General features: G+C 34.2%; 1 protein-coding gene across 5 annotated transcripts in view; it reads right to left on the bottom strand.

Annotated features, from left to right (window-relative positions):
- The window catches only part of LOC124641893 (mushroom body large-type Kenyon cell-specific protein 1), a 198,791-nt gene that overhangs the window by 59,002 nt on the left and 112,586 nt on the right, over positions 1–27,203 (bottom strand). Inside the window, exon 2 of one of the 5 annotated variants that reach the window (XM_047180148.1) lies at positions 26,041–26,069. The exons of 3 other annotated variants lie outside the window; for them this stretch is intronic. In XM_047180148.1, coding sequence (XP_047036104.1) covers positions 26,041–26,059 — 19 coding nt within the window. In that variant the 5' untranslated portion in view covers positions 26,060–26,069. Of the gene's footprint in view, positions 1–2,093; positions 2,216–26,040; positions 26,070–27,203 lie in introns of those variants that run through there. One more of the 5 variants, XM_047180150.1, reaches the window with a different exon arrangement.

Here is a 27,203-nt window from a genome sequence, read left to right as displayed (position 1 = left end):
GTCACAGCTTTAAAAAAATAAAGTTATTTTAAACTTAATTTATTCTGAAAAACCTTTTTTCGACAATACTTATGAATTTATACTAATATATAAAGCAGAAAAGTAGGTTTAAAAGCGCAAATTTCAGGAAATACTGGTCTGATTTTAAAAAATCTTTCACTGTTAGATAGTCCATTTATTACTTAATTTTCACGGGCCTCAAGTGAACCTGTTTAAGGATACATTAGTTTACGGCATTTTTATTTTTGACTAAAAAGACGTATCTGCAGTCGTATTGCTCATTAACCCCTTGATTCTCACAAGGTGTGAAACGAAATAAATGTTCCCATTTGAAACTGCATTAAAACAAAATAAAAGTTTTTGATGACGCCATATATCGTGATTATCTCAATCATCAAACATTTCTAAGGAAGCAAAAACACGTTAACATAAATAAAAATAACCATACGAATAGGCTTCTGAAACGCTATTAAATAAATTTATGCTCTACATGAAATCAACGGAAAACATAATTTTATGTACGACAATTATCGCTATAGGTACTACGTTAGTTTATTGGGAAAAACCGCCATTTTATACGTAATAATAATTTAATCATTTACATTAGACGTACGTTTAAATTCTGACCAATGGCGAGCGAGCGTGGTTTGTTAAACATATCTAAGTCTATACCTACTTTGGGGCCCTGTTTTCCGGTTCACGAGTATTTGTTAATATCAAGGTTTTATGCTAATAATTTTATGTTGTTTGTTCATGAATATGTGTGTTTAAAACTATGCGTAATAGAGTACTGTTGTCTTCTATTAATTGTATGCTTTTCTTCACTAATAGATTATAAAGACATACAACAGCAAGCCAATTGATTTAAGGAACTCCCACACTAAGACACAATAAATCATCAATTTAAACTAATATTATAAAGCTGAAGAGTTTGGTCAAGTAGACCACGCTTATCTTAGGAGTAGGAGTCACATATAGGACCGATTTATAGAGCCTTTTTATCGAGGAAGAATATCATATACTTTTGTATATGGGACTGCAAAATAGTTCCCAGGGGAAACACAAATTAAAACATAGTCCAACCTACATCTCTGCTACCCATCTGTCATCACAAAACTACACGATATTACATAATGAATGACCTTCACACGCCACGAGGGTGTCAACAAAAGTGCATAGATAATGCATAATATATAGATATAACGCATTCGTGCAATGTGCACGTAATTCTAGTGTGTCAGGGCCACGAAACATGTGCTCAGCTGATATTGACTAAGTATGGTTATTTTAGTTCATTTTATATTGGTTTAAAAATCATCAGTTTTTGGAATGTCAAAAATTATATAAGCGAGACTGTAAAATTACAGTTTTTTTGCTATTTTCATATGTTTTTGCTGGGAAGAAAAAGTGGCGCAACAAACTCATGTGTGTCTGTTAGTTTTGAAGAATCTTATTACAATGTTATATTATTGTTTTCTTTATACAATATTAATTATTAAGTAGGAGTATTTTATTACTAGGTTATTTGGATTATAATGTGCGTAACAAAAGTATAATTGGCCATGTAACTAAACTGATTCGAACTGGTGCAATAGGTTAAAAAATATCTTTGTATTAAGTAAACGATCACCGATGTCGTCGGTTAAACTAAAATAAAATGTAGTGATAAGTTTTTCTACATAAAAGCAATAGTTCTATCAAGATCCAATGTGGGCTATGTGGGGTTATTCCTAACTTAGAACAGGGATCTATTTCTAAATAATATGCGTGGGATTATCGGGATTGCTACGAAAATTTCGTCTAGAAATCCGTAGCATCGTAGTCTTTGCTACGACTGTTGTTCAGAAATTCGTAGAAAGTATTACTACCTTGTTTAAATTATTATGGGTATTTAAAGTTAAATTATTGCAAATTAAAGTGAGAATAACTTGTTTTCCTTCCCAACCGTTATATTTTAAAATTTCCTAGTAGTGATAAGTAATGTACTCTCTGAGGCTATCGTAGGAACGGTGTTTAATTGGTTATAAATTATTTATAATAAGTTATAATTATTAAAACGTTGGTAGACCATATTATACAGTATTTTCCTGTACCTTTGTTAGAAAATATATTTTTGCAAATAATATGACCTTCATAGTACACAAATAAAAAACTCACTGAACACTTTATACACCACAAATATATAACAAATATTCACTTTAAGAGCTAAACTGTAACTATTCTTTAAATGTACAAACTTATAGTGACGCCCATTTATCATACCAAAACCGACCAATGCCATGTCATATGACTTCACAAATTTATTTGCTGTCACACCTCCACAACCTATATCCTTAATGCCTTGAAATAAAGTTCAAATTCGCGCGTGAGTTTGAGTTCTAAGCTTGTTTAGATATCCGTGTCGGTGTGTTGTTCACGCACACAGATGTACTCGCCCGATTGCCTGAATGGGTACGCACACATGCTCACGTCTCGAATGTCACGAAATCCCTACCGTTTCTAGGTTAGATCATGCGCGAGCGCCGGTCGGGTGACCATGAAGCTGCGGGACTGTTTCGTGTTTTCCTTTTATGGTTTTGCTGTTCTGTAGATCAGATGTTTGGTTTGGTATGGTATTTTTGGTTTTGTGAAGGCTGATTTTGGGCTTTAGATAGGGTTTTTGTTACTCAATGAAATTACAATTAAAGCTATCAGATTAAGAACGTATTATGTAGTATTTTAATGCAGTTTTAATGTTATAAGTGAAAAATTGTGAACAGGCTTAATTATACCCCTATTAAATTACTAGAATTAGAATATAATTAGCTTAATACATACACGCGCATACACAATAAATTACGGCCAATTAACTTAAAAAACTCTAACCCTTATGAAACATAACTTTTTAAGACCAAAACCTTGGTAAAAATCATGCTTTATTATAGTACATTATAATTATAACAGATTCATTTTTTCTCCCATTCACTAAAATTAAAGGAAGCCTGTTATAGTATAATGCAAAAACTGGACAAAAACCCTAACTTACTTTTTTATACATATTTGTAATCTCCCTTTAAGCCGATGATTGATTGGTGGAGAATACCTTGTAGGTGTATATCTTGCGTTAAAACCACCAATGTACGTTTTTTTTTTACTAAATAGATAAACGTTTGTCTTAGTCGTAATTATCGTCGTTAATTGTCTTAGAGTACATAAAAACCACATTCACAACCCAACTCCATCAAATTCTATTTTTTTTCTAATAATATTACATTAAGGATAAATCCCATCCTAATATTTACAACATGGTGTTACGAGCGACCTTGCGCGCGCGGCTTCGGCCTAGACCGCACTAGAACGCTTTATTTATTCGCTGCGCCCGCGCAGACAGATCTTATAGCTCGTATAGATACGGCGTAGGTTTTATAGGCTTTGTAGAACTGTCTGTTCGTTTGAGATTGTTTGTTTGTTTATGGAGGTGATTAGGGATTTAGGTGATAAAAGTGTTAAGGTAAATGTGCGGTAATCGTGCGGCTTGTCTGCGATACCGAGGCTGTACGTTTGCCGCGCGTCTTGTATGAATACCGCATCTGCTCTGACATGAAACACCCAATTTGACAGAATTCTAAACCTATGCTTTGTTTTGAACCCGCATCTTACTAATTCAGTCTGAATGGATGTCGTCATTGGATTGTTACAGTAACATTTACCTAGAAACACGAAATGTATTACTGATAAGATCGGTGAAGTGCATACCTATAGATACATATATGGGAAGCCAAAAATCTCGTCATCATCATTATCTTTCTAACTATCTTTGGATCGGCTTCTAGTCTAACCGGATGCAGCTGAGTACAGTTTACATGGAGTGACTGCCTGTCTAACCTCTTCATCCTAGTTGCCTGGGCAACCTGAGTCAAAAATCTCATATCACTATCATTTGGTACACATTTAGTCTATATAGAAAGCCAGAGAAAGGGCATAGGCTACTTCTTATTTTGTTAGGAATCTATTTAAGCCATAAAATAGATATTGTCACATAATATCTAGGATTGACAGCTAGATAGCTTCATGCAAATTTAGACTCTAAGACAACACCTTAAAGTACACAATTCTACGAATCAGTAGGCGCCAGAGTTATAGGCGTTTAACACCTCATAAAGTTACTGCAAACTATTGGTAAACAATTGATTACAATACTAATTAGTAGTTAAGTGAGAAGGCAATTATGGACAGTAGGATTTTGAAGAATATTTTTCTCAGTTGTAGCAATAATTTTGTTGTTGCAATATGCGTAATTTTGGGTTGTTTTATTAGAGATACATAATCCTCTGAGCCTTTTTTCCAACTATGTTGTGGTCGGTTTCCAGTTTAACCGGATGTAGCTGAGTACCAGTGCTTTACAAGAAGAGATATCCTCCCAGAAACATTCCTATATTTTTCCAATGTTTTAAATGTCAAAGTAGCTCTATGCATGTCTCTCTGTCCGGCTTTAACATCAAAACTGCAGATCCAATTAAAATGTAACTCAGTACACAGATGGGCTAGACCCTGAAAAAGGTCATACCCAACATTTTAACCGGTTTCGCCAAACAGTACCTAGCTACGCAGCTAAAATAGCCGGTGTTACTGTTACTGTTAGGTACAGCCTTTTTATCGTCCCACTGCTGGGCTGCGGCCTCCTCTCACACGGAGAAGGATTGAGCATTAATCACCACGCTTGCTCAATGCGGGTTGGTGATTTCAGACTATATAGTCCAGGTTTCGTCAAGATGTTTTCCTTCACCTTTTTATCAGCCATTGGTGCCCAAGATATACTTAGAAAGTACATACAAACTTAGAAACGTTGCATTGATACTTGCCTGAACTGGAATCGAACCCACACGAATAAATAGCCGGTGGAAGCTAGTAAAATATTATTCTATCTAGATAAACAGCCAATCCTCTTTGTCGTATTCCCTTTTTTCCATTCTGACGTTGAAGTATGACTCGAAAACGACCTGAATAGTGTCACGACAGACTAACGAGCTTATATCTGTCATTTTGATTAACGATTGCTAATTGTCGGGGCAGCAGTGTTAACATGGCTCGATTGGATCCTAAACTACCTAGGTTTTGTGTTTCGATGACCTATTTTATGAAAGTGGGCTGATTTTTTTTGCAAAGAAGTGTAAATATATATTTTTAGGGTATTTACTGGATCTCCAATATGGTTTACTAGATGTGTTCTGTGTCCAGTAGGTACTACTGCCCATGCCGGGGTAAAATATAGCCTGTTACTCGCGAAGTGTGTAGCTTTCCAACAGTGAAATAATGTTTCAATAATAATGTTTCGGTTCAGTAGTTTCAGAGCTTTTAGGGTAAAATATTGTAAATTATACTTCTCATGACGTCTGATGATGATGATTCAAAATCCTAAATTAGATTCGTTTATCTCACGCTCAACAAGCTCTTATATCTACTAACATACAAAGCAGTCTTCATAAATAAGCTAATAATTACTACCTACTTACTATTGTTTCAAACTTCCTCACTATAACACAAACATTTAAATTCTTCACAAAAAACGTTCTAAGATGAGGCATTCAGGAAAATATTGCAAAATCAAGAAAATCTAGCATTCTAGTCTTGTCCAAGGCGAACGCAAGGATTCTAGTTATTTCCGTATTTTTCTAGAATTATTAGATTGACAATAGACATTATATTCAGGGTATATTTTAGTATCTATTGTCAAGGGTTTTTTTACGTTTATTTCCTTAAGTGTGCCTTGGAGTAAATGTTAAGATTGTGGGAAAATTTTAGGCCCTAGTTGTTGTTGTAATGTTGAAAATGTCATGAAGACTCCGTGTTTTTTTTTTACATAAATCGGTAAGGACTCAGGAATTTGAAAACACCAACCCGCCTTGAGCAAGCGTGGTGATTAACGCTCAATCCTTCTCCGTGTGGGAGGAGGCCGCAGCCCAGCAGTGGGACACTAAAAAGGCTGATGATGATGTAATGGGTAAAATAAATAAACCGGCCAAGTGCGAGTCGGACTCGCGCACCGAGGGTTCCGTACAAATGCTGTATAGATAAAAAGTGAGTTTCGCGCCAACCGTTCAGTTTAGAACAATCATAGTTATGGTAATTTCGTGAGAGTCAAAATAGTTAATATTTTTTATTTTATAATATAACTAAAATAGTAGGCCAGTACCTTGTAAAAGTTATTTATATACAACATTTTATAGTCATCATTCAGAAATCTGATTGAAAATAACTAATTATGTCTTAAAGGTCATGGGGCATATCTGACCCGCTTTGTAAAAAGTGGCGGACATGAATCAAAGTCGTTTTAAATCGTGGAGAATGGTATGACGTTTCTTTGAATATAAATATTTTATTAAAATTCCATGGAGACGAATGTCCAGGATCGTTTGAAAAATATAAAAGACAAGCAGTTTCAGAGGATTGTACAGGTTGCAATGCTAGTTTTTATTGGTAAAGACATTTCATAAAGAAGGAAGGTGCCAATCCGGATGACCAGGATCTGATGAGGATCTGGAAACCCAGAGAAATCGAGGGCAACTCTTGAATATTGTAGGCACGCATCGAGTCATAACCAGACATGTGAGTGTATTTTTGAGGGTACTGGTAAACTGAAGGTTTGGAGCTGATTTGATTATGGAGACTACAGAGAGTCAAGGGAACTCCCGAACGGTATGTTGCAACTACCACGTGTTTGGGCTTATTTTATTCGTATTGGCGAAGACTTTCCACAAAGATAGGTTTGACTGCCATTGTGGGATCGACAGCTAAGATCAGATATAGTTATGGGAACTCCTTTACAATTTATAACGTAACCTTGTGTTGGAGCTTATTTTATTTTAGGTGATGAGAATTCACTACTAACTTGGGTTAAAGCAGCCATTGCAGGAATGGGATCTTTTATTTTTGAGGGATTAATCACCTAAAGAGCCCCAGTTTCAGGTTTTTTTCCGCCTGGTTTCTAGAGCCTTGACAAAAGTGTAATTCTGTCCCTTTCTTTGTTTTATAAAGTCGGCATTATTTTATTTTGTAGCATTTTACAAACAAATCCAACTTCAAACATATAAAAAAGCAACAAGAAAACAAAAGCAAGAAAGAAATTAAAAAGATGTTAGGTGCATCGGTCTAGAAGTCGGTGTCTAGAGGATGCATCTATATTTATTTAACCACCGAGATCTAGACCGATGCATATAAACAGTTTTCTTGTTGTTTTAGAAGTTGTTTTTTTTTGTAAAAAGTTTTTATTTTTATAACTTTTGTGAAAAGTTCTCGTCAATACGAATAATATAAGCCCAAACACGACGTAACTAAAACATACTGTTGAGGAGTTCTCTCGACTTTCTCACGTCTCCATCATCAGGTAAGCTCTAAACCTTCACTGTTTGACAGTATCACCAGACATACATCTGAGAATCAAGTTTTAATCCTATGCATGCCTACAATTTCTGATAGTTGCCCTCGATTTCTCAGGATTTCCATCATCAGATCCTGACCTGATGACAATGGAAATAAACGGCGAGTATACTCTTTCACTACAAAGAAATGATTTCTCAATTCCGTCAAACTTGGTCGTTTAAATTCCCCATTGAAATGAGGAAAATATTTAATGTTTACACCTGATTTTCTCTAGATTCCCATGGTTCACATTGATGCGACTAATGCCATAGTAAATCAGAGCCTTTATCATTATACTGTGCTATATTTCGTTCGTATCCGCCGTGGGTATGGTTTTCATACTAAGGTGCCCAATGACCATTGAATGATTTAAAATTTTTCACAGTTTAGAGGCCATTATATTTAAGAAGTGTTTGATATGAATTTCACTTTTTATTCAAAACGTTAATATCTCTACGCGTTCATGTGAAAAAGGGTAGGTAGTAAGTTTATAATTATTAAAAAAATATTTTATGTCATGTAAGCAAAAATAATATTTTAATATTTTATGTAACTTCAAATTTATCATTTTCGCAATTTTTCCTTTATCTGTACTATATAACGTTGCTTCGTGCCGAATTTTAAGATTCTGAGTTCACGGGAAGTACCTTGTAGGTTTTGATTCCCTAGCGTGTGACGGAAATTCGTCTAAGGTGTCGGTAAAACTGCTGTATCTTTTGATCGCGTTAACTTAGAAGTTTGATTTTTTCATTGCTTAAAGGGACAATAGACCTAGGTATTTGGTATAAATTTCAATTTGGTACCTTTATTCGTTCGTGAGAAATAAGGTAGTAAGTTTCATTTTATTAAAATATTTTTTTTATATTATATAACAAAAAAAATGAGATTTTCGCAATTTTTCCTATATTTGCATTATATAACAATGCTTCATGCCAAATTTCAAGATTCTGAGTTTACGGGAAGTACCCTGTAGGTTTTGATTCCTTTGCGAGTGTCGAGAATTTTTTGAAAATATCGACATAATCGGTTGTATCTTTTGATTGGCTTGGCTTAGAAGCTTGATATTTTCACAGCCTAAAGGGACAATAGACCCGAGTATTTCATGTGAATTTCAGCTTGATACGTCCACGCGTTCTTAAGATAAAGGGTCTTGACAGACAGACAGACAGACAGACAGACGGACAACAAAGTGATCCTATAAGGGTTCCGTTTTTTCCTTTCGAGGTACGGAACCCTAAAAATAGTAATAACATTGGGTAACGAACCTGTGAACTACTCTTATATAAATGAACTATTTTAAATAACCATTGCAGCTGAATACATATTTCCTTTTCAATTTGGAAAAAATTTTACTCAACCTCCTCATATCATAAGTTTAATTGATTATGACTCATTACCTACATATTATTAATTCTCAACATACTAACTCTAGAAGGTTCTTCAACAACAGAAACCTCTCTCACAAACAATACTTCTAGAACATTAAGGAACAAAACAAAACACGACCATCTAATGAATTCGCATCATTTCAGCCATACTGAAAATAGCGCAGTTTTAAATTCTAACCTTAGCTCTTCATTCGCTGAAGGCCGAACTACTGAAGCGTCCAATAAATGTGATTGTTTGTCTGTAAATGTCATATTAATTTTATAGAGAATGGAAACTACTTTTCTCTAGAACCTGTTTTTATGAAGGTACTGTTAGTCGGACTTTGGTCGGGTTTATTCGTCGTTTAGAGTCGTGTATTCAGACTAAACTGTCGGCTGATAGTTGGTTTACTTTGGTTTTATTTTGAAGGTAATCGTGAATCTAATTAAACTTATTTGTCGGTCTGATACCGGCTGGATACCTGTTCTTTTGTAATGTACGTACTATCATTCATCTCTATACTGATTTATGGCTTCACAATGTCCCTCACTTTGGGATCTTGCCTCTAGGACTTCTCCAAACTTTTTTCGGATAGTTACAAGCTGGTTGTAATTTGAGCAGTACCATTCATCTCCTTACCGATTTATGTGCCTTATAGTAGGATCTTTAACTTTAGGACTTCTTCCAAAACTTTACTACTTTCTAAAGTAAAGGTGTAACACAGAAGTGACGCAAAAACGTCCCCATTTCATCATAGTAATCCTGTAATATCTCTCTATAGTCTAAATGACCTTCAAAAAGTCACAAATACGACCGCAAGGTTATCCCGCTAACCCTCAGTTAAGTTCGTGTTAACTAAATGTTAACACTTGAATGATATCACCAACTGTGTCAAGGTATTTACAGTTAACTAGTTTGTGCTATCGGTTTCATTCGTATCCTACCGGAAACCAGTCATTGTAGTACAAAAAGTGTATATTTTGTCCTTACCAAGGTCTTTTTTGAATGTGCGAGTATGGCCCAAAATTTCTGGTGTAACGCTTAGAAACTAAATATAAAAATTTACACTAATCAGCCTCTCTCTAGTCTACTTACTTACCAAAATTATGTTGGAGTTGGCTTCCAGTTTAAAAGGATGCAGTTAAGTACCAGTGTTTTACATGGAGCGACTGTCTATCTGACCTCCTCAACCCAGACATGAAGTTGGACAGATATTTAGTGAATGAAGTGGTTAATCACCATTTTTCGCACCTATTCTATCAACACAATAAATATTATATTGCTTTAATCTATTTTTATTGATAAAGCAAGTAATAGTTTGTCATATTTTGATCCAGTTTTTAAACACAAAATATCTAAATCGTCCCTACAGTTTTATATTGACGCTTGATACAAAGAAACGCTTAAAATAAAATGGTTACCGACCTAAGTTATACATTGTATGTAGTATAAACACGGTTCAAAATTACTGGTAGTTTTGACGGCGTTATCAAAAGCAGTTAAACAGTCTAACTGGTATTTAGAAGTTTGCTTGAAGATGATAGCTCTGGTTTTAATGTGTTCAAATCAGGCGAAATACACGAGGTTTTTGGGTCAAGCTTAGTATATCTTTACTCTTATAGATTAATGAATTAATACGGAAGAAAATTAGTATGTCGGTTGTCGCCTCAAAACTCCAAAACCGATTTAAATTTAGTTTGGTACACCGTTGACCCTGTTTTATATAATTCTGTGTTGTATATGATTCAGCCTGAAAAGGTCATAGACTTACTTTTTTTCAGGGCTTTATCAGGGAGCGGCAAGAAGTTAACTTGGTACGTGGGTCTAGTCTGCCCATAAAAATTATTTACACTCATAATTATACCATACTGATATATATTTTTTCATTGATAATAATATTCATTATCCAAAAGAATTCTCTCTTCACAAACTAGTTTTCTGTTACAGTTAATATCGTGCACTTTCTAAAATGTCTGTCGATCTTGCTAAAATACTATTCGGAGAACGATATTATTGCAGTCATTAACAATTTCACGATTGTAATGTAATTATCATGAATTAGTAAAAAAACTACTCAGATAGATTTAATTTGTTTTAAACATACATAAACTAGGATAGTTGGCACTTTCAGGTGAAGGTCTCCAAAAAACGGATCGTAGTATTATTTATATAGAAACTCAAACAAGATGTGCGATGCGTACGATGCGGACAGGTGGACGCACTTGTTTGAGTTTCTATATAAATAATACTACGATCCGTTGCGTGCGATACGTCCGTTGCGTACGATACCGACAAGTGGACGCTTAGCTTTAGCGGAGGATTGCAAAATACTGATATGATGATGGTGATTCAAATATAAAATTCCTTCTCTTATCCAAATATCAGGGTCCATATTGAAAAACTATACAAAATATGAAGTCAGTGCTGAACAAAATATATCATAATCTACACCTAATATAACAGAGGACTGAAACATTTTGTGTGTTTGTACCCTAAAGATCCCGAGACTACCTACTGAACCTATATGAAAATTTCTTACACTGTTGGGAAGCTACATTATCCCCGAGTAATATAGGCTACATTTTCTCCGGATACGGGCAGTAGTTTCCACAGGACGCGGGTGGAATCGCGGAAAAACAGCTAGTAACTTATAAAAATAAAGTAAGTATTTGATTATGTGCCATGTTAAGTCAAAACATAACATTTCGCTATCTAGGACTTCGTTATCTGGCAGATAAGGGGATTAGCGCGTCTCCCAGATAACGTTTCATATGGATTACACACTAAATACCTTTCTACTTCAAATACTCATAAAAGTTATTTGTTTTATGTTTTAAAACGTAGCATAAAGTTTATTCAGAGTATGTTCTAGAACAGACATTTGGTATATAAACCCACTCATATGATGAAGCGGTAAGTTTGTATGTGAGTTAACTTGTCTCCTACAAGTATATAATAATCTCTGGATTTACTGAACTGATTTGGAAAATTATTTTACCAATAGAAAGCCACGTTATTTGTAAGTATCATAGGGTATTTTTTGTCTCGGCCTTTAAGCCCTTAAGGCTTTAGTTTCCTTAGGAAGCAGGAGAAACAGCGAGAAGCACCTAATAAAAGGCCAAACTCAATATCCAGCAAGAGGGATGGATTCCTACTAAAGAGAGAGATATTTTACGAACTATGAGAGGCCTATGGACTCTTAGAAGTGAGGAAAACTGACTAACAACAGTATCTTGATAAAATCGAACCTAGATCCTCTCACTCAACAGTCACATTACTACTAATCTGACAATAAAATCGAAATAACAAAATAACAGTAATAAAATCAAATGATAAGTCGCAACTAACAATTTTGTAATGCCATAAACATTCATACATAGTGATTAAAAATCTATTGAGCTAATAGAAGTTGCTCATACATTGTAAAGTTAATTGATGGGCAATCGCACTGTCTATTGTGTTATATAATCTATGTACATTGTGACTGTGTTTAACGCTAATTTTACTGTAGGTAGACTGTTTCATAATACTAAGTCAAAAAAGTCCGAGTATTCTTATGACATTCTTTTGGCATGTAAACGGTGAAATTAATTGAAATTCTGAGGCTTTTTAAGCGAATCTTTGACTGTTTTTTATTCCCACAAGGTGTTTTTTGTGACAGAAAACATAATCAGTTATTGGGTCTATAGATTATGATCATTAATTACTTTGTAATGAGTTATTTTAGAAGTCTTATTGATATACATAGGTCATAGTGATCAGGTACCTAGATGTCCAAAAGTCTGTCAACCAACGGTTGTAAGACGTGATACTCAATTTGGTTCTTAGTGTCAAAAGGCAGCCCATGTATATTACATTATATAGCTCTCATATTCACGCGCTTAGAAACAACAGTCGGCGAAAAGGTCAGATGACATCACCCATAAAAATCCAAATAATGATAGGTACCATTAAAAACTCTAACATACGCGTTTTAACCATCTAAATTTAGAAGCTACGCGCAGCAGAACTAAATAAATATGTAATTACATACTTATAAGGTATTGGTGTCGTGGACCAAGGGCGTAACCTTGGTAACTAGATTATTTTACACTTCACTAGTGTGACGAACAAATGCGCAGTTTCCAACTGTAACTAAAAATATTTGGTTTTAGATTGCAAAAGTTTGATCAAAACCTCTTGGGTGTTTCGCTATTTTGTCCGCTAGGATTGTAGCTTGGTTTATGTTTTAGAGTTTTGTGTTAAAAATAGATTTTTGGGTTTTATAATCTTTGTAGTTATGTATATTTTGTTAATTTTGTTACATATGGGCTTGTCATTATAATAAACTAGCTTCTACCAGCAAGCGGGTTCACTTCGCGTACCCAATTGCAAAGAAGCCTTCGTCAATAAATAGTCTATAGCTTTTGAAAGATTGAAAGAACATTGAAAAAAAATTCAAATCGAACTCTTGCAAATAAACAAACTCTTCAGCTTTATAATATGGGTTAGTTTAACCTCAACTTGTAACCGGTTTGAGAACCTAAGAGTCTTGATTCTCAGAATGGTTACGGAGTGTAAATGAGTGATAGGAGAGTAAAGAAGTGATCTAGATTATCTAAGTTTAGGGATAAGGTCCCATTGGATATGGAAGGTTACATAGACTACCTAGATTTAAAAGAATTTAAGATATAGAATGATTTTTTGTCATTCATAAAATATTTTTTGGCTCTATCGACTAAAGGTGCAGTGTGTTGATATTTTATTATGTTTTAAGTTATTAAGTTTGTTTCCTTTTTTTTATTTTACTGTAAGACCTTTGTACTTAAGTGACCAGTTAGTTTTAGATACCACCCATTACGTTATGCCTAAAACGTCACCTACTTTCGTTCGTAGCCCAGCAGAGCATACTATGTGAATTACAAAACCAATTTCCAGCAATTGCTTTCAAACAACTTGTACGGAATTTAAAATAGAGAACAAACACGGCGTTTGATAATTCCCTAGCTATTTTGAACATTCCTAGTTTTTTTTTAATATAAAAGAGCACACTATTCCGCCATTTTGTAGGTTTACGCGGGCTTGTCAAATCTGACATTTCAAATTTTTTTTCGTTAGCAAATGGCAAGGTATATTCAGCCTTTACTTTATACAAGTTAGGTTAATGTTAGAATAGAATACAGTATTATTTATTGTAAAATATTAACTAAGTTAGGTACTTACAAATGCGTGCCAAATAGGGCAAACCAAAGCGGAAACTTTTGCCTATTATTACTAGGTAAAACTGAGTCAAAACTGACCAATTAGGTAATGCTTCGATTCAAACAGCCAACCACAGAGTAGCTACGATGATTAATTCCTATTAGACGTAAAAAATGGTGGCTATTAATTAAGGAAGTCACGGCAATGGCATTTGTGCTGTCAATACTCTAGGGATTTCAATACATGGTCAATGACGTCATAAGATGATCTATCCTGTATTATTGTCTATGGAAGAATAGTTTAGGGTATGTTGAGACCCTGAATGACCCATTATACTTACCCACTTATTTTTATATAATGAGGCATAATTTGTTCGATGGCCATATCTATAGAATAAAAACAAAGGTCTGTATTCATTATAATTGCCCGTAGAAAAAAACAAGTTTCCACATAAATATACCGGGATATTTAAATACGAAATGTACAGAATAAATTATTAGCATTTTATTTATATTTCGTAGAAGGATGTCGCAAATATTGACCGATTTAATATTGGCATGCGAGCAGCCAATCATATTACCGCCATTTTGAAAGAAGGTTCTTTATCGTCGCCAAAAGTCAACATCGTTACGGCCAAGAGCTTAGATACGGAACCATTTGGGCCGTTATCTAACCGTGAAAAAAAACCAACGCCCGCCCACCGCACTACTTGCTTACGGTATTTCGAACGAGCGAAAAAGATAGATAGCGGAATTTCCCATACACAAGAACGGGATAGGTATATTTTTGATCGTGCGTCGTGAACGCTGACTCAGTAGTTTGTTTGGCCTAAATGAAGGTTTTATTATATTAATTGCTTCTGTAGTGAATTGTTTTGTTTGTGTGTTTGTCCGTTTTTGTTTTTCTCGATGCAAAGGGTGTTGTTTTCTGGCAAAGCTGAATTTAATTAATAATTAGGCCTTCCTGTTCTAGATAAAATGATTATCAGCCTTACTTATAAACGTGAATTAAAAATAAGTAATACTTAAGGGCTGTTTAAGATAATTCTTACTTATAAACGTTGCTTAAGCATGTCTTAACTAACATTTAATCACTACTTAAGACTTTAAGTAGTGATTAGTTAAAATGTTGCTTAGAAGGTGATTAGAGATTTTATAAGTAAGGGGGTAAGTGTTTCTACGTAGTTAGTTATAATTAAGTTAGTAATAAGTAAAGTTACATAAGTGTAGTTATTATGTTTGTATAGCGGTAAGTTGCGTGTTTTTGGTCGCATTGTTAGGTATATGTAATTATTGAGTGATTTGCATTATTTAAAATATAATTATCAATCATAATTTTATGGTATTATTTCATTTTACATTTTTAAATAGGTAGTACACAGAAGGCAAATAAAAATATTAATTATTTAAATGTATTTCTTTATTAAATATTGAATCATTAAATTCTAAGTAAAATAAATTAATCCATATGGGAATGGTAAATTAATCTCAGATATCTTAAATAATAAGATAATTTCAAAACCAAAAGTTTTTCACTGGCAACAGTAGAGTAAACTCAAAAACTTTAAGACGGTTTTCATCGAAACTTGAAAAACATATTTCATTGGAGCTGTCTTAAGAAAGTTTATTAATTAAAATAACTGCGGCTAGGTATACTGGGCTTATTTGATACTTTCCAATTTGTTTGGTAATTTATTTTGGTATTATCTTTGGGGATTCATCTTTATCTTTAAAAATGTAAAGTGACTACACATGTTTCAGTTAGCAATTTTTTTCATTTTGAAAATGACTAAGCAAGCCTTAGGTTAATATTATTGAATTAAATACAACATGTAAAATTCCGAAGCCTACTAAAGCACATTTCAAAGCTGTAAACTTTGGTATGTATTGCCTGGAAAATAAAGACTTTCCGTCTGCTACATTAAATAAAGCCATCATTTTATTATTAGGTTCATCGTCATCATCGACCTTTTATTTTAGCGTCCCACTGAAAGGCCTTCTTCATGTGGTTTGGCGATAAACTTTAAATCAAAGGCACCAGTACCTATAACTTAAAAAAGCTTTAATTTCTTGGGATAGAACCCAGAGATACTTGAGAAGCTGGTGCCTTAACTATCAGCCCACCACAAATCTCTTTTGACTGTAAACTTATTTTATACCACCATTTTCATCCAACTTCCCAAAAACGGCTCTCAATTAGACCGCATATGGAACCTATATTTTATGAGCTTTCGCAGATAGCTGAGTCATTTTATAAAAGCTACTGTTGTCAAGCTTTTCATTCCCATTTTTAATCCGTCACTCCCAAAATCACAGCCTATCCAAATACAAACGAACAAAAACTTGCGTTCAAAAAAAAGGTAACACACATTTTTTCCGGAATTTTTAATCATCATGTACTCGTAAAGTATGGGACTTTATAACAGTCCGAAATGTGTTTTTTTCTACTTACAAAGACATAGTCGGTATGATTAATTTTCCCACGAACCACTTTGTGGGAATCAGTTCCCGCCAAATTACTGGCTGCAAAGTATTGTCTCATTTCTTTGTATAGATAGTGTAACTGATGAACTGTATTTTTAATAATATGTGTTTACAACAACAGTGGAATGCATGAACTTAATAGCTTGCAAAAATATATAAATTGACATAATCTTGTCACTGAAATCAGTGTTTATGAGGAGCCATTGAAGTGATAGAACAACATACAACCTGCCTAGCCTGATCATATCAAATAGTTCAAAACTATTTTATAGACAATAAAATGGTTCAAGAAACAATCATTTTTGTCAAAAGCATCATCATCTCTACCAAGGAACGAAGAATGCCGAACATCCGTTAGCTTTCAGATTTTTGCGATTAGAGACTGAAAAACATAATAAATATTATGATAGCTTCATCAAAATTAGAACTAGATTGGTTATAGAAGTCCACCCGTCATTGGAAGCCTTCCGTTCAGCGTTTTTTCTTACAGTATTTTCATACCTCACTTAAAAATAACATAGCAACTTAAAACAAGATAATTTGGTAGTACAAACGCTATATATTTAACCGTCATACCATTACAATAGTTACTATATAACAAGCAAACAACGAGGTCAGATGTAAGTGGTCAGATTTGACATCTAAACTCTGCGTCTAGAAATAACATTATATCTTGCACATGCTCATTTGTAGCCTTGAACGGTGATGTTATAAATCTTAAAGTAGGTCTGTCTGTTATGTGAAAAATATTGCTATGTATTTTTATAGAGACCCAAATGGTTACTAAATCCATTTCGATTTTATTTAGACACTAGGCTTTTAAATAAGTACCAGCTTTTGTACCACCTTTAAACCACCGTACCGAACAAAATTAGTGGACTAAACCTATTACTAAAACAGATGACGCCGACGATGCCACTGGCCGTTTCATTAAGCGAGCGATGGACGCGCCAATAAAAACGGTCGTCGAATACAACCTCAAGACGGCCATGCAACATCGAGACTCCACTGTCATGTTAGCCCTACTAGCACTCGCAAAGTCCCTAGTCGCTAGCGGGAAATGAGACCAATCCCCAATCCGTTCCTGTCCCAAAATCGTGTTTAACTAAGTTTAACTAAGTTGCCAAAGTCCATGAATATAGTGTTAAGTATTGTGTAAGTAATAAAAAATTTAGGTATACATATATATATAAATATTAAAATAAATACGTAAATACGCGGTGGACTCACATAGTCTTAAGACTAGACATAAGTTTGTGAGGCCAAGACGGCAAAAAATAATAATTAAGTAAAAAATGAAAATAAAAGCGCGGACCCCCAAGTCTGCGGTAAGGCCTTATTAATATAAAAAAAAAAAAATACTGAAGCGGGTACTTCTTAAAACATAAGTTTTATCATAAGGTGGTAGCTGTTTTCTCGCGGATTTACACGCGCCCCATGGGAACGACTCTTCGTACACGGATAAAATATAGCCTTAAATAGCCTATGTTACTCGGGAACAGTGTAGCTTTATAACAGCAAGCAAATCGGTTGAGTAGTTTCGAAGCCCTTAGGGAATCTACAAAAAAATATAAAAAAAAAACTTCATAAGTACAAGTATAGATTTTTTCAATACAAATACTTACTCTGTATTTTTACATAATTTCCCTTTGCAAAAAGCAAAACTATTAAATTCTCCGAATAGAACTCTCAAGATCATTCATTAGTTACACATCTAGCTGATAACGATTGTTTGCACTCGAGTGTAATTCGTAAGACTCATTAATTTGTATCTACTGATAAGATATTTACGTCTTGTATTATGTAAGCTGTCGGTCTGTGTGAATTCAAGTATTTTTAGTATTAAGTACATACTTGGTAAAGTGTCATGTTGAGGATTGGGCTTAAAAACCAACAAAAAAAATACCAAATCATGCGAGTCAGCTAAACTTAAAGATTTATTACAGCTTTACTTTTAAAAATCTCTAATCACCTTCTAAGCAACATTTTAACTAATCACTACTTAAAACCTTAAGTAGTGATTGAATGTTAGTTAAGACATGCTTAAGCAACGTCTATAAGTAAGAATTTTCTTACACAGCCCTTAAGTATTACTTATTATTTAATTCACGTTTATAAGTAAGGCTGAAAGTTATTAAAGAGGTAAACAGGAGCAAAATAAGGAGAATCTTTGCAGTAAGAAAAAACCCTTAATCACCAGAAAGAAAACACTGAGGCCAAATAACTTCGAGCGGATTTCAATAACTTATCTATCTTTAGATATGCTAACTAGATATAGATACGTAGGTAATAAATATTACTAAACCTATATGGGGCTAAGTCCTATCCTTAGTAAGCAAACAAAATATATGTAGGTACATTGGTTATAGATCATTAAACCAAAGATCCAATATTAAGCAAAAGCAAGTTCCCCCACAATAAAAAAATACTAACACTAAACACCTACCACACTAAGAAAACTAAGAATAAAAAATACTTATTAAAAACTGTGACTCAATTTTCATGTCCTCCAGTGTATTTGAAAACAAAATGGCGGCTACATCAATATTGTACGTAATTTTCGGTTTGTTCGCTTTGCACTTGACTGTGATACGTTATCAGCCAGTTATCAGGGTGATATCAGCCGGTATTAGCATTTTATCAGCTGTGTTGGTACTTATGAGTATGTAGGTTTGTATTGCACTGATATGTAAAGGTAGGTATTATATGTTACAATATCGGGTGTGTCGTTCACTATCACATTAAATGAAATGCGTTAATATACTGGTTAAAATATGTCCATTAACACAAAGAAAAAAGAAAAATACGTAAAAATAAAAAAATGAATTTTTCAAACAAAGTAAATAGAATAAAAATGTGCGAAAATTAGAACACCATATAAAAGTCAGTCATTAAAACAACTGAAATTCTCCCTTGAAAACTGACAGCTGTCAACTGATCAAAACATTCGATACTCCCAACTTTATCTCTGCTTTACACATGATGTTGAAAATTATAAAAACGAAAAATGACTCATGTGGTTAAACCACTGAATGGATTAGGTTATTTTTTTTTAATTCGCCATAGAACATTATAAAGTATATACGATAGGATTTAATGTGATTGTGAACGACACACCCTGTATATGTGGGTAATGTGTGTAGTATGTTATGCAATAAGTAGCGTCAGCTTTAATGAAAAAAAAAATGTGCACAATCATGGTAAGATTTTTTTTTTCAAAAGTTACTATCGAAGGAAAGTTAACTCTACTAAGTACTTCTTTGACGCACACAAAATTTAAAAAATTTAGAGTTATATGTCACCTAGTCTGTCAAATAGTATAATTTTTCAAATATGCAATCAGGAGAGGAATCTTTAATAAATCTTACATTAAATGATTGTTCCGCTTTAGACGACGCTGACGTTAAAATTGTTTACATTTCAATAAAAAAGACTACTGTAAACATAAGTATTTTCCGAACGAACGCAAACATAAATTCACAAAAAATATGCAAAAGAGCATCCTTTTTAAATATATTCACAACTCAATATTCAGTGCCATTTAAATAAAATTATACATTCAATAACCTTATTGAAATTCCGTATAAAAAGTATGTCAAAAATTATTTCAATAAATTCATTAGCGAAACAAATAAAGGTACGGACGAAAAGGACAAAGAATTTAATATAATACAAATATACTCCTTATATATAGATGGATAAAGAGCATTCATAATAATATGAGGGCACTGTGACAGTGGGGAGCGATGCAAAAGATATATTGAAGCTATAGATATTTTTTGACAATCTATCAAATTCGTAATGACTAAGTGTGTAGGTTTTAAGATAGAAGAAGTGATATTAAAGCCAGCTAAAGTTTTCAAAATCATTACAAAATTTGATATAAACTGATCTTAAGCGAAACACTCTACTCTGATAAATATTTTTAAAGTCATTGCACCCATAACAAGATGTAGATTAATATCACCAATATTCAAAAGACTAATATTCTTGATTTCCAAAATTGCACAGATTTCCTGAGGCAATCCTTCTCCAAAAACCAAAATCTCAATTTTACGAGAGCTAATTATAATCACATAATCTTAACTAGTGTAATTGCCTGAACTGGGTAATCCTGTGTTTCAATATAGATATAATAAAGCCTAACTTTTTCCCTTTAAGTACTTTTGGTGGACCTCCTCTACTGGTTAGTCAATCTATTTATCTATCCTACATAATATCAAAAAATAAAATCTCTTCCTCGCTAGCCCTACGTCACAATCCTTACCAAAAACAAAAGCCACGTCCATGAACCTTCACGCCAATTGAACTGGGTCGCAGCAGACATTTTCAAATCGACCATTGTTACTTGACATCTGATCGCGGCGCTAGTAGCTATCAGAATATTATATTAAAGCAAAAAACTTATTCAGATACTTAACTTGAAGACTAAGGTTATAAGATGGTTTTACCTAAAACCTTTTCCTAGGTCTGACAAATACCATGTAGAAATGCGTATCGCTTGAGCCAAACGTGAGATAATCGTAAACGTATGTTCATATGTCCACACAGGTCAAACTAAGTATACATACAATATATGTACATAGGAACAGGTTAAACTGAGAACCTCATTTTTTTATTCGGTTAAAAATCTTACTTTAAATTAGTGCTCTGTTTAGTTTTCTTCGTTAAAAGTATAAATAAATATTACTAAATGATTTTGTAAAAAAAAATATATGAAACTTAGTACATTTAGGAAATTAGTTCTGTTTTCATCCGCGGTTCAAGATATTCTGGTCGCGTATAATTTGGTGATAAACCTTCAGAGTGACAGATGTATATTGTTTTGTTCATTATGGTTTTATTTTTGTTGTTTAAAGTGGAACAAATTGAATGATAGTAACGTTTTTACGTCTTTTGGTTAATGATATCATAGTAATTGAAGGTGAAACATTTGAGACATAATCATCTGCCTAGCCTTTTCCCAACTGTAGTGTGTCTTCCGGCTAAACGGATGCAGCTGAGTACCTGAGTACCAGTGTTTTACAAGGAGCGACTGACTATCTTACCTCCTCAACCCAGTTATCGGAGCAACCCAATAGGTACTCAATGTCAAGTCTAGTTGTGAGATTCTGGCTTAATTGGAGCTATATTAATCTTAATAAAGTTTATTTGGTATTATTAATTGACTATAGTGATGAATAAGTTACTTAATATTTCCAGCTTCCACCAAGCCCCCACCAAGACACTCCAAAAAAGAAACAATTTACAATTTTCGAAAAAAACTCACTTAAACTTACAAATTGCGTTAAAACTCAAAAAACTAGTTTGGAAATAAAGCAATTCGCAAGTTCTCAAAGCAACACCCAGGTTACTCGGTGTATATTGCTAGAAAAATGTCTGGATAAAGAAAATGAACTTTCTTAAAAACTAAAAGTCTGACCTACGAAATTACTTCCTCGGACAGTGCAATAAAACTCTTTGGGGGAAAGGTGGGGCGCCAGTGAGAGCGGGAAAGTAGCCTGAATATTCATTATGGAGATTTTTATATCTTTATTAAGAGTTGAAGCGATTTGTGAGGATTTAAAAGGTTTAATAAGAAAGGATAAATTGTTAAATAAGAGCTACAAATAAATAAAATATGCATTATATGTCGATGATATTATGTGAAGTCCCAATTGTAAAGGTTTTGTGAATTTAACTGAGAATTAATGTACAATAAGATTACATACATGAAAAAGTGTTTTAGTAGAAAATATGAGTAGTTAGAAACACTTTAGAGATTATTAAATTGACCGGTGTTATTCATTAAAAAGTTTTTCTTACATATTGTGAATTGCTACACTGTTGCTAAACTCATAAAATAATATCAGGTACGTTAACCCATAACATTAATACTATAATTACATAGTCACTTAATGTATTTTAAAGTGATTTTACACCGGCGTATGATGGCTGCGTATATCATGAAATTACTATGCAATTTGTGATATGATTTATGAGGTAATATAAGACATAACTGAATTGGCGTTAAACATGTTAAGGTTAAGCCTAATAACTGAAATATTTGCTGTTTATCGAAACCTAGATTCCATTCATGGCGTCGAATTTTTTGTGAACATTGCTATACACTATTACTACCTAAATACTATAGGATTCTTGTAGCTAAAGATTGTAAGAACACACTTAACCTCAAATAAAAAAAAAAAAAACAAATCATGTAACGTGTCTTAAGTGTCAAATGTCAACATAAAAATCACACAAATACCACTGTATCAACTAAAACACAAAATCTAAACACACCACCAATCTTATAGCTTAACATAATTCGAGGCTCATAATCCGACCCACTACCCACAAGATAAACTATAACATTAATATCAATAAGCGATCCATCGCTGTCACTGGAACCCTCCCCTAACGGGCGAACAAGGGTTAGTGGGGGAATGGGGAGCGGTCAGGGGGAATTGGAAGGGGGAAGGGGGCTCCTAGGAGCGTAATTGGGACTTTTTCTTTGGACTTTAGCCTTTTGTTTTGTAAAGTGACTTCTTTCTTGTGTCGGGGACTCGCCAATCGATTGGGGGAAATGAAGGTTTTTAAAACTATTCGGAAAGTCGGCGAATATTTTGTTGGAAGTTCGCGCCCAGTGGAATGAAGGAAAGTGGAAAGTTTTTTGCTGTGGTATTGTGGGGCTGCATGCCTTTGGAGCTATGTTCTCATCTAAGTTCAGAGATCTTATGGAAAATAGTACGCTTTGTAATGAGAAGTGGAGAAGAAAAAGTAGGAAAGCTGACCCCAACACCATGTGGGATATAGGGCAGGGAAGAGAGAGAGTGTCACTATAGTAGCTATTATCATATATGTATGTAAGATATTAAAGTCTATTCGACATAATATTTATGCACTCCCAATCCCGTCTCATCTTCGACTCTCGAAGTAAATATTTTCAATATAAACTGTACAAAAAAACTCCAATCTAATCGAACGGTATATACAAATTTTATGCTAATCTAATCTTTGTACCTAATACAGATACAATACATAATATTATGTACAATATTCTATTGTAATTTAATGAACCGATTTCGATGCAACTCCTGTATTCTAATTCTGAGCTCATTTTAGTTTCGCGACTGAGGTGGGGTTAAGAAACGAATTTTAAGTCTAAACTGTTGATTATATGTTGTTGTCGTTTAGAAAAATATTATTATATAGTTTATATAAGTATGTGTTGGAAATACTGTAAATAAAGTGATCTTCAATGCTGATAAAGCGATTGCATTTAAGTATCTAATCATCTGCCTAGCTTTTTCCCAACTATGTTGGGGTCGGCTTCCAGTGTAACCGGATGCATATATGCTGATTACCAGTGTTTTACATGGGACCCTGCCTGTCTGACCTCCTGAACTCAGTTACCCGGGCAACCCATTACCTCCTGGGGCGACCCAATACCCCTTGGTAAGATTTGTCTATCAAATCGTTTATAAAAATATCTAACAATTTTTTTTTGTACGAAACTACCCAGAACGGAGAGCTGGTAATCGCTACGCTAAGATCTAGTTATGCTATAGAAATCTAGACACTCTGGTCATCATTCAATGCCTAAGATGCATCTGTCTAGATCAATACAGAAACAGGTCTAATATCAGTGTAATTTGAGGCCAATAGATGCTCCTGTCTACTTGGTTTGGGCTACATTAGTCACATCTGATATCTAATCTTGGAGATCAGAAGCGGTTAATATTAGAGGCACAAATTTTTATCGCTTTATAACCTGGCAACTTTTGGTTACAAATGATTTAACAATAGCATATTTATTTATAAGGCAATCATGACAACCAGTGAGTCTGACAATCAGTTTTACCAAGGTGTATTGGGTTGCCCGAGTAACGGGGTTGAGAAGGTCAGATAGGTAGTCGCTCCTTGTAAAACAGTGGTACTCAGCTGCATCCGTTTAGACCGAAAGACTACCCCCATATTTGGAAAAATACTAAGCAGATGATGATTTGATGGATAAGTATTAAGCAGCTCTTTATTCTAGATCAGTCCAATGGTGATTGACGCTCAATCCTTCTCCGTGTGAGCGGAGGCCTGTGCCCAGCAGTAGGACGATACAAGGCTAATGATGTATGGGAGAACCTGAGTCCAATTGATGGAAACTGGAGCACATATAACGATATAAAGATATTAGTTTACCATTAGAATGACAGAAGTTCCTGAATATATTCCCAGATTGGAGAAAAAGAAGAAAATGCCCAAGTTGGAGGAAAAATCTATTGAAGTAAACATTGGCGAGGGTACAAATGGAGGTCAATAAGATACTTCTCTATATGGACTACAGTAGAATAAAAACTCGCATTAGCCCAATACGAAAAATCGATAATTTAAAAACCTAATTCTACACTATCAACAAGAAAAACCCATTTCACATTAAAACCTTAGTATTTTTTACCAGCTACACCCATCTTTGTCGCACATATGCTAATGATACGAGCCTAAATATTCTCTATCCCTCTCCCACGCAGTTCTTATTTCGCTCACGTTCAATTATTAAACCGTTCTGATCTAATTAACAAATGCCAATTTAGTGAACTGAATTCAAAACTAAGGGAACTGTGGAGTTGCGTTTGTACTGTATTTTTTAGTAGACCAAATTCTTTTGTCATGTGTAAAGCAACTCCTTTCGTCTGAAAGGATCAATGAATCCTGATGTCTGACTTTGCAGTATGCATGGGGCCCTTTACAAGAATAGATTAGGATTTTCTCTCTCCGAGCTTAAATTAACCAGAATTAGGTTGAGGAAGTCATTTAGGCAGTCACACTATGTAAAACACGGTTTGCACTGTAAGTACAGGGCGCGTATTTAACTGCATCAGATTACAATGGAAGCGGACCCAAACATAGTGAAAGAAGGCAATATTTGAGGAAATATATAATTCTTAGAAATATAAGCCTGGTAATTTTTATTTAACCTAAATCAAAAAGCAAAAAAAAACTTGCACTAACACCCTCTCCACTACTTTTACAGTTCCGACGATTATAGCCGACCAGAGAAGTCGCATTAATTGGAAATATAGACATAAGGTTTACCATGACATTATTTATGTTTGTTTGTGTCTTAAATATGCACGAAGCATTGGTAATTATTGTCTATTAATCATCGGAAGCTGCCTTTAAGACTCTGTTAGAGTCATTAACTTAACGATAAAGTTAGTTTTTAGAATGACCGTCATCTGCCTAACCTTTTTCCAACTATGTAGGGCGTCGACATACAGTTTAACTGGATCCAGCTGAATACCATTTTTTTTTAAGAATCCTATCTGATCTCCTCAACCTAGTTACTTGGGAAACCTTTGGTGGGACTGGCTGTCTGTCTTTCTGGCTTCTGACCAGTGACATATGACAGCCGGGACCCACCAATTCAGCGTGCCTTAGTGAAACGCAGAACGGTTCATAGAATAGTGTATGGTAGTTAATGGGGCAAGAATTTTAATATGCTATGTTTGGGTATAGCAAGCAGAGATTAATTTTGATGATCATAGACCGCTATCTTTTGTATGATAATTAATATCTTTGTAATTGTAAAGGTATGTTGTAGAAAGATTAGAAAAGATTTTCTCCTGATTCTTACGCCAACTATAGGTAGTCATCTCTCCTTACCTGAAACAAAACAAAATTACACATGAGTAAACCAAATCTTATAATATAACTTATAACTTAATTAAATAGTGGGACTGCCGAAAAGTTGTTAGATATATATTTTTTGTGACTAAAACATTTTCCGTCGGCGCACACGCACCCCCTTACTTATAAAATCTCTAATCACCTTCTAAGCAACATTTTAACTAATCACTACTTAAAGTCTTAAGTAGTGATTAAATGTTAGTTAAGACATGCTTACGCAACGTTTATAAGTAAGAATTTTCTTAAACAGCCCTTAAGTATTACTTATATTTAATGCACGTTTATAAGTAAGGCTGTAAAAGACTAAAAGAGTCGTCATAATAAATATGTTTCTTTTGTTATATTTACTTTGGCATATTAATGTAAATGCCATGCCTAACTTAAATATAAACATAGTTGTATTACATATATTTCTACTACATATAATAAAATACAATATTCTCTAGAAGTGCCGAAGATGAATGGTTTAGTTTACCCTTCACAAAAACACAGCTATAATAGAAATCTCGAGCAATTGACCCCTGGAGCTTTAAAGAGGTTACTAATTAAGTATGTAGAGATACTTTTTCATAAAGAGTAAGCTAAGGAAAAAGAAGACATGTTGCATAGACCCCAAATTAAAATTTGGTCAAGGGCAGGGGAACAATATTGATGAGGACTTATTAGTTTTTCGAGAGTGCAGATTTATTGTACATGTTCGTAAATTGAAAACTGTCAAAAGGATCCCACAAAACCAAGAGCTCAATCCCCAAACACGAAGCCCACTTATCACCAAACGACGGTCTCCCATCTTGTAACGCGCACAGATCTGCTCAGTCCAGATATTGATTGTAACCTGTCGTAATATAATTATCTGGATGGCTAAGGTATGGCCGACATGGAAGTACACCACAGAGTAAGGAATGAATGGAGATGTTATAAAGCATGTAGGTCACGTCTTCTTCTAGGTCAAATAGCTAGTAGGCATCAAGAAAACGATCAGTTACAAGTGAACTAACAAGGCTATCGGGTTCTTTTAGATACCTTTTTTTAAGGGGAAATCATCGAACGACCCCTCCCACTGTGGGTGCAGCGTGAAGGAGTGTCAGACTCTTACTAACTAAAACCCAT

The sequence above is a fragment of the Helicoverpa zea genome, chromosome 23, assembly GCF_022581195.2.
Source record: "Helicoverpa zea isolate HzStark_Cry1AcR chromosome 23, ilHelZeax1.1, whole genome shotgun sequence".
NCBI classification, from domain to species: Eukaryota; Metazoa; Arthropoda; class Insecta; order Lepidoptera; family Noctuidae; genus Helicoverpa; species Helicoverpa zea.
Note: the sequence above shows the minus strand (reverse complement) of the source record. Positions and strands in the feature narration are given on the sequence as shown.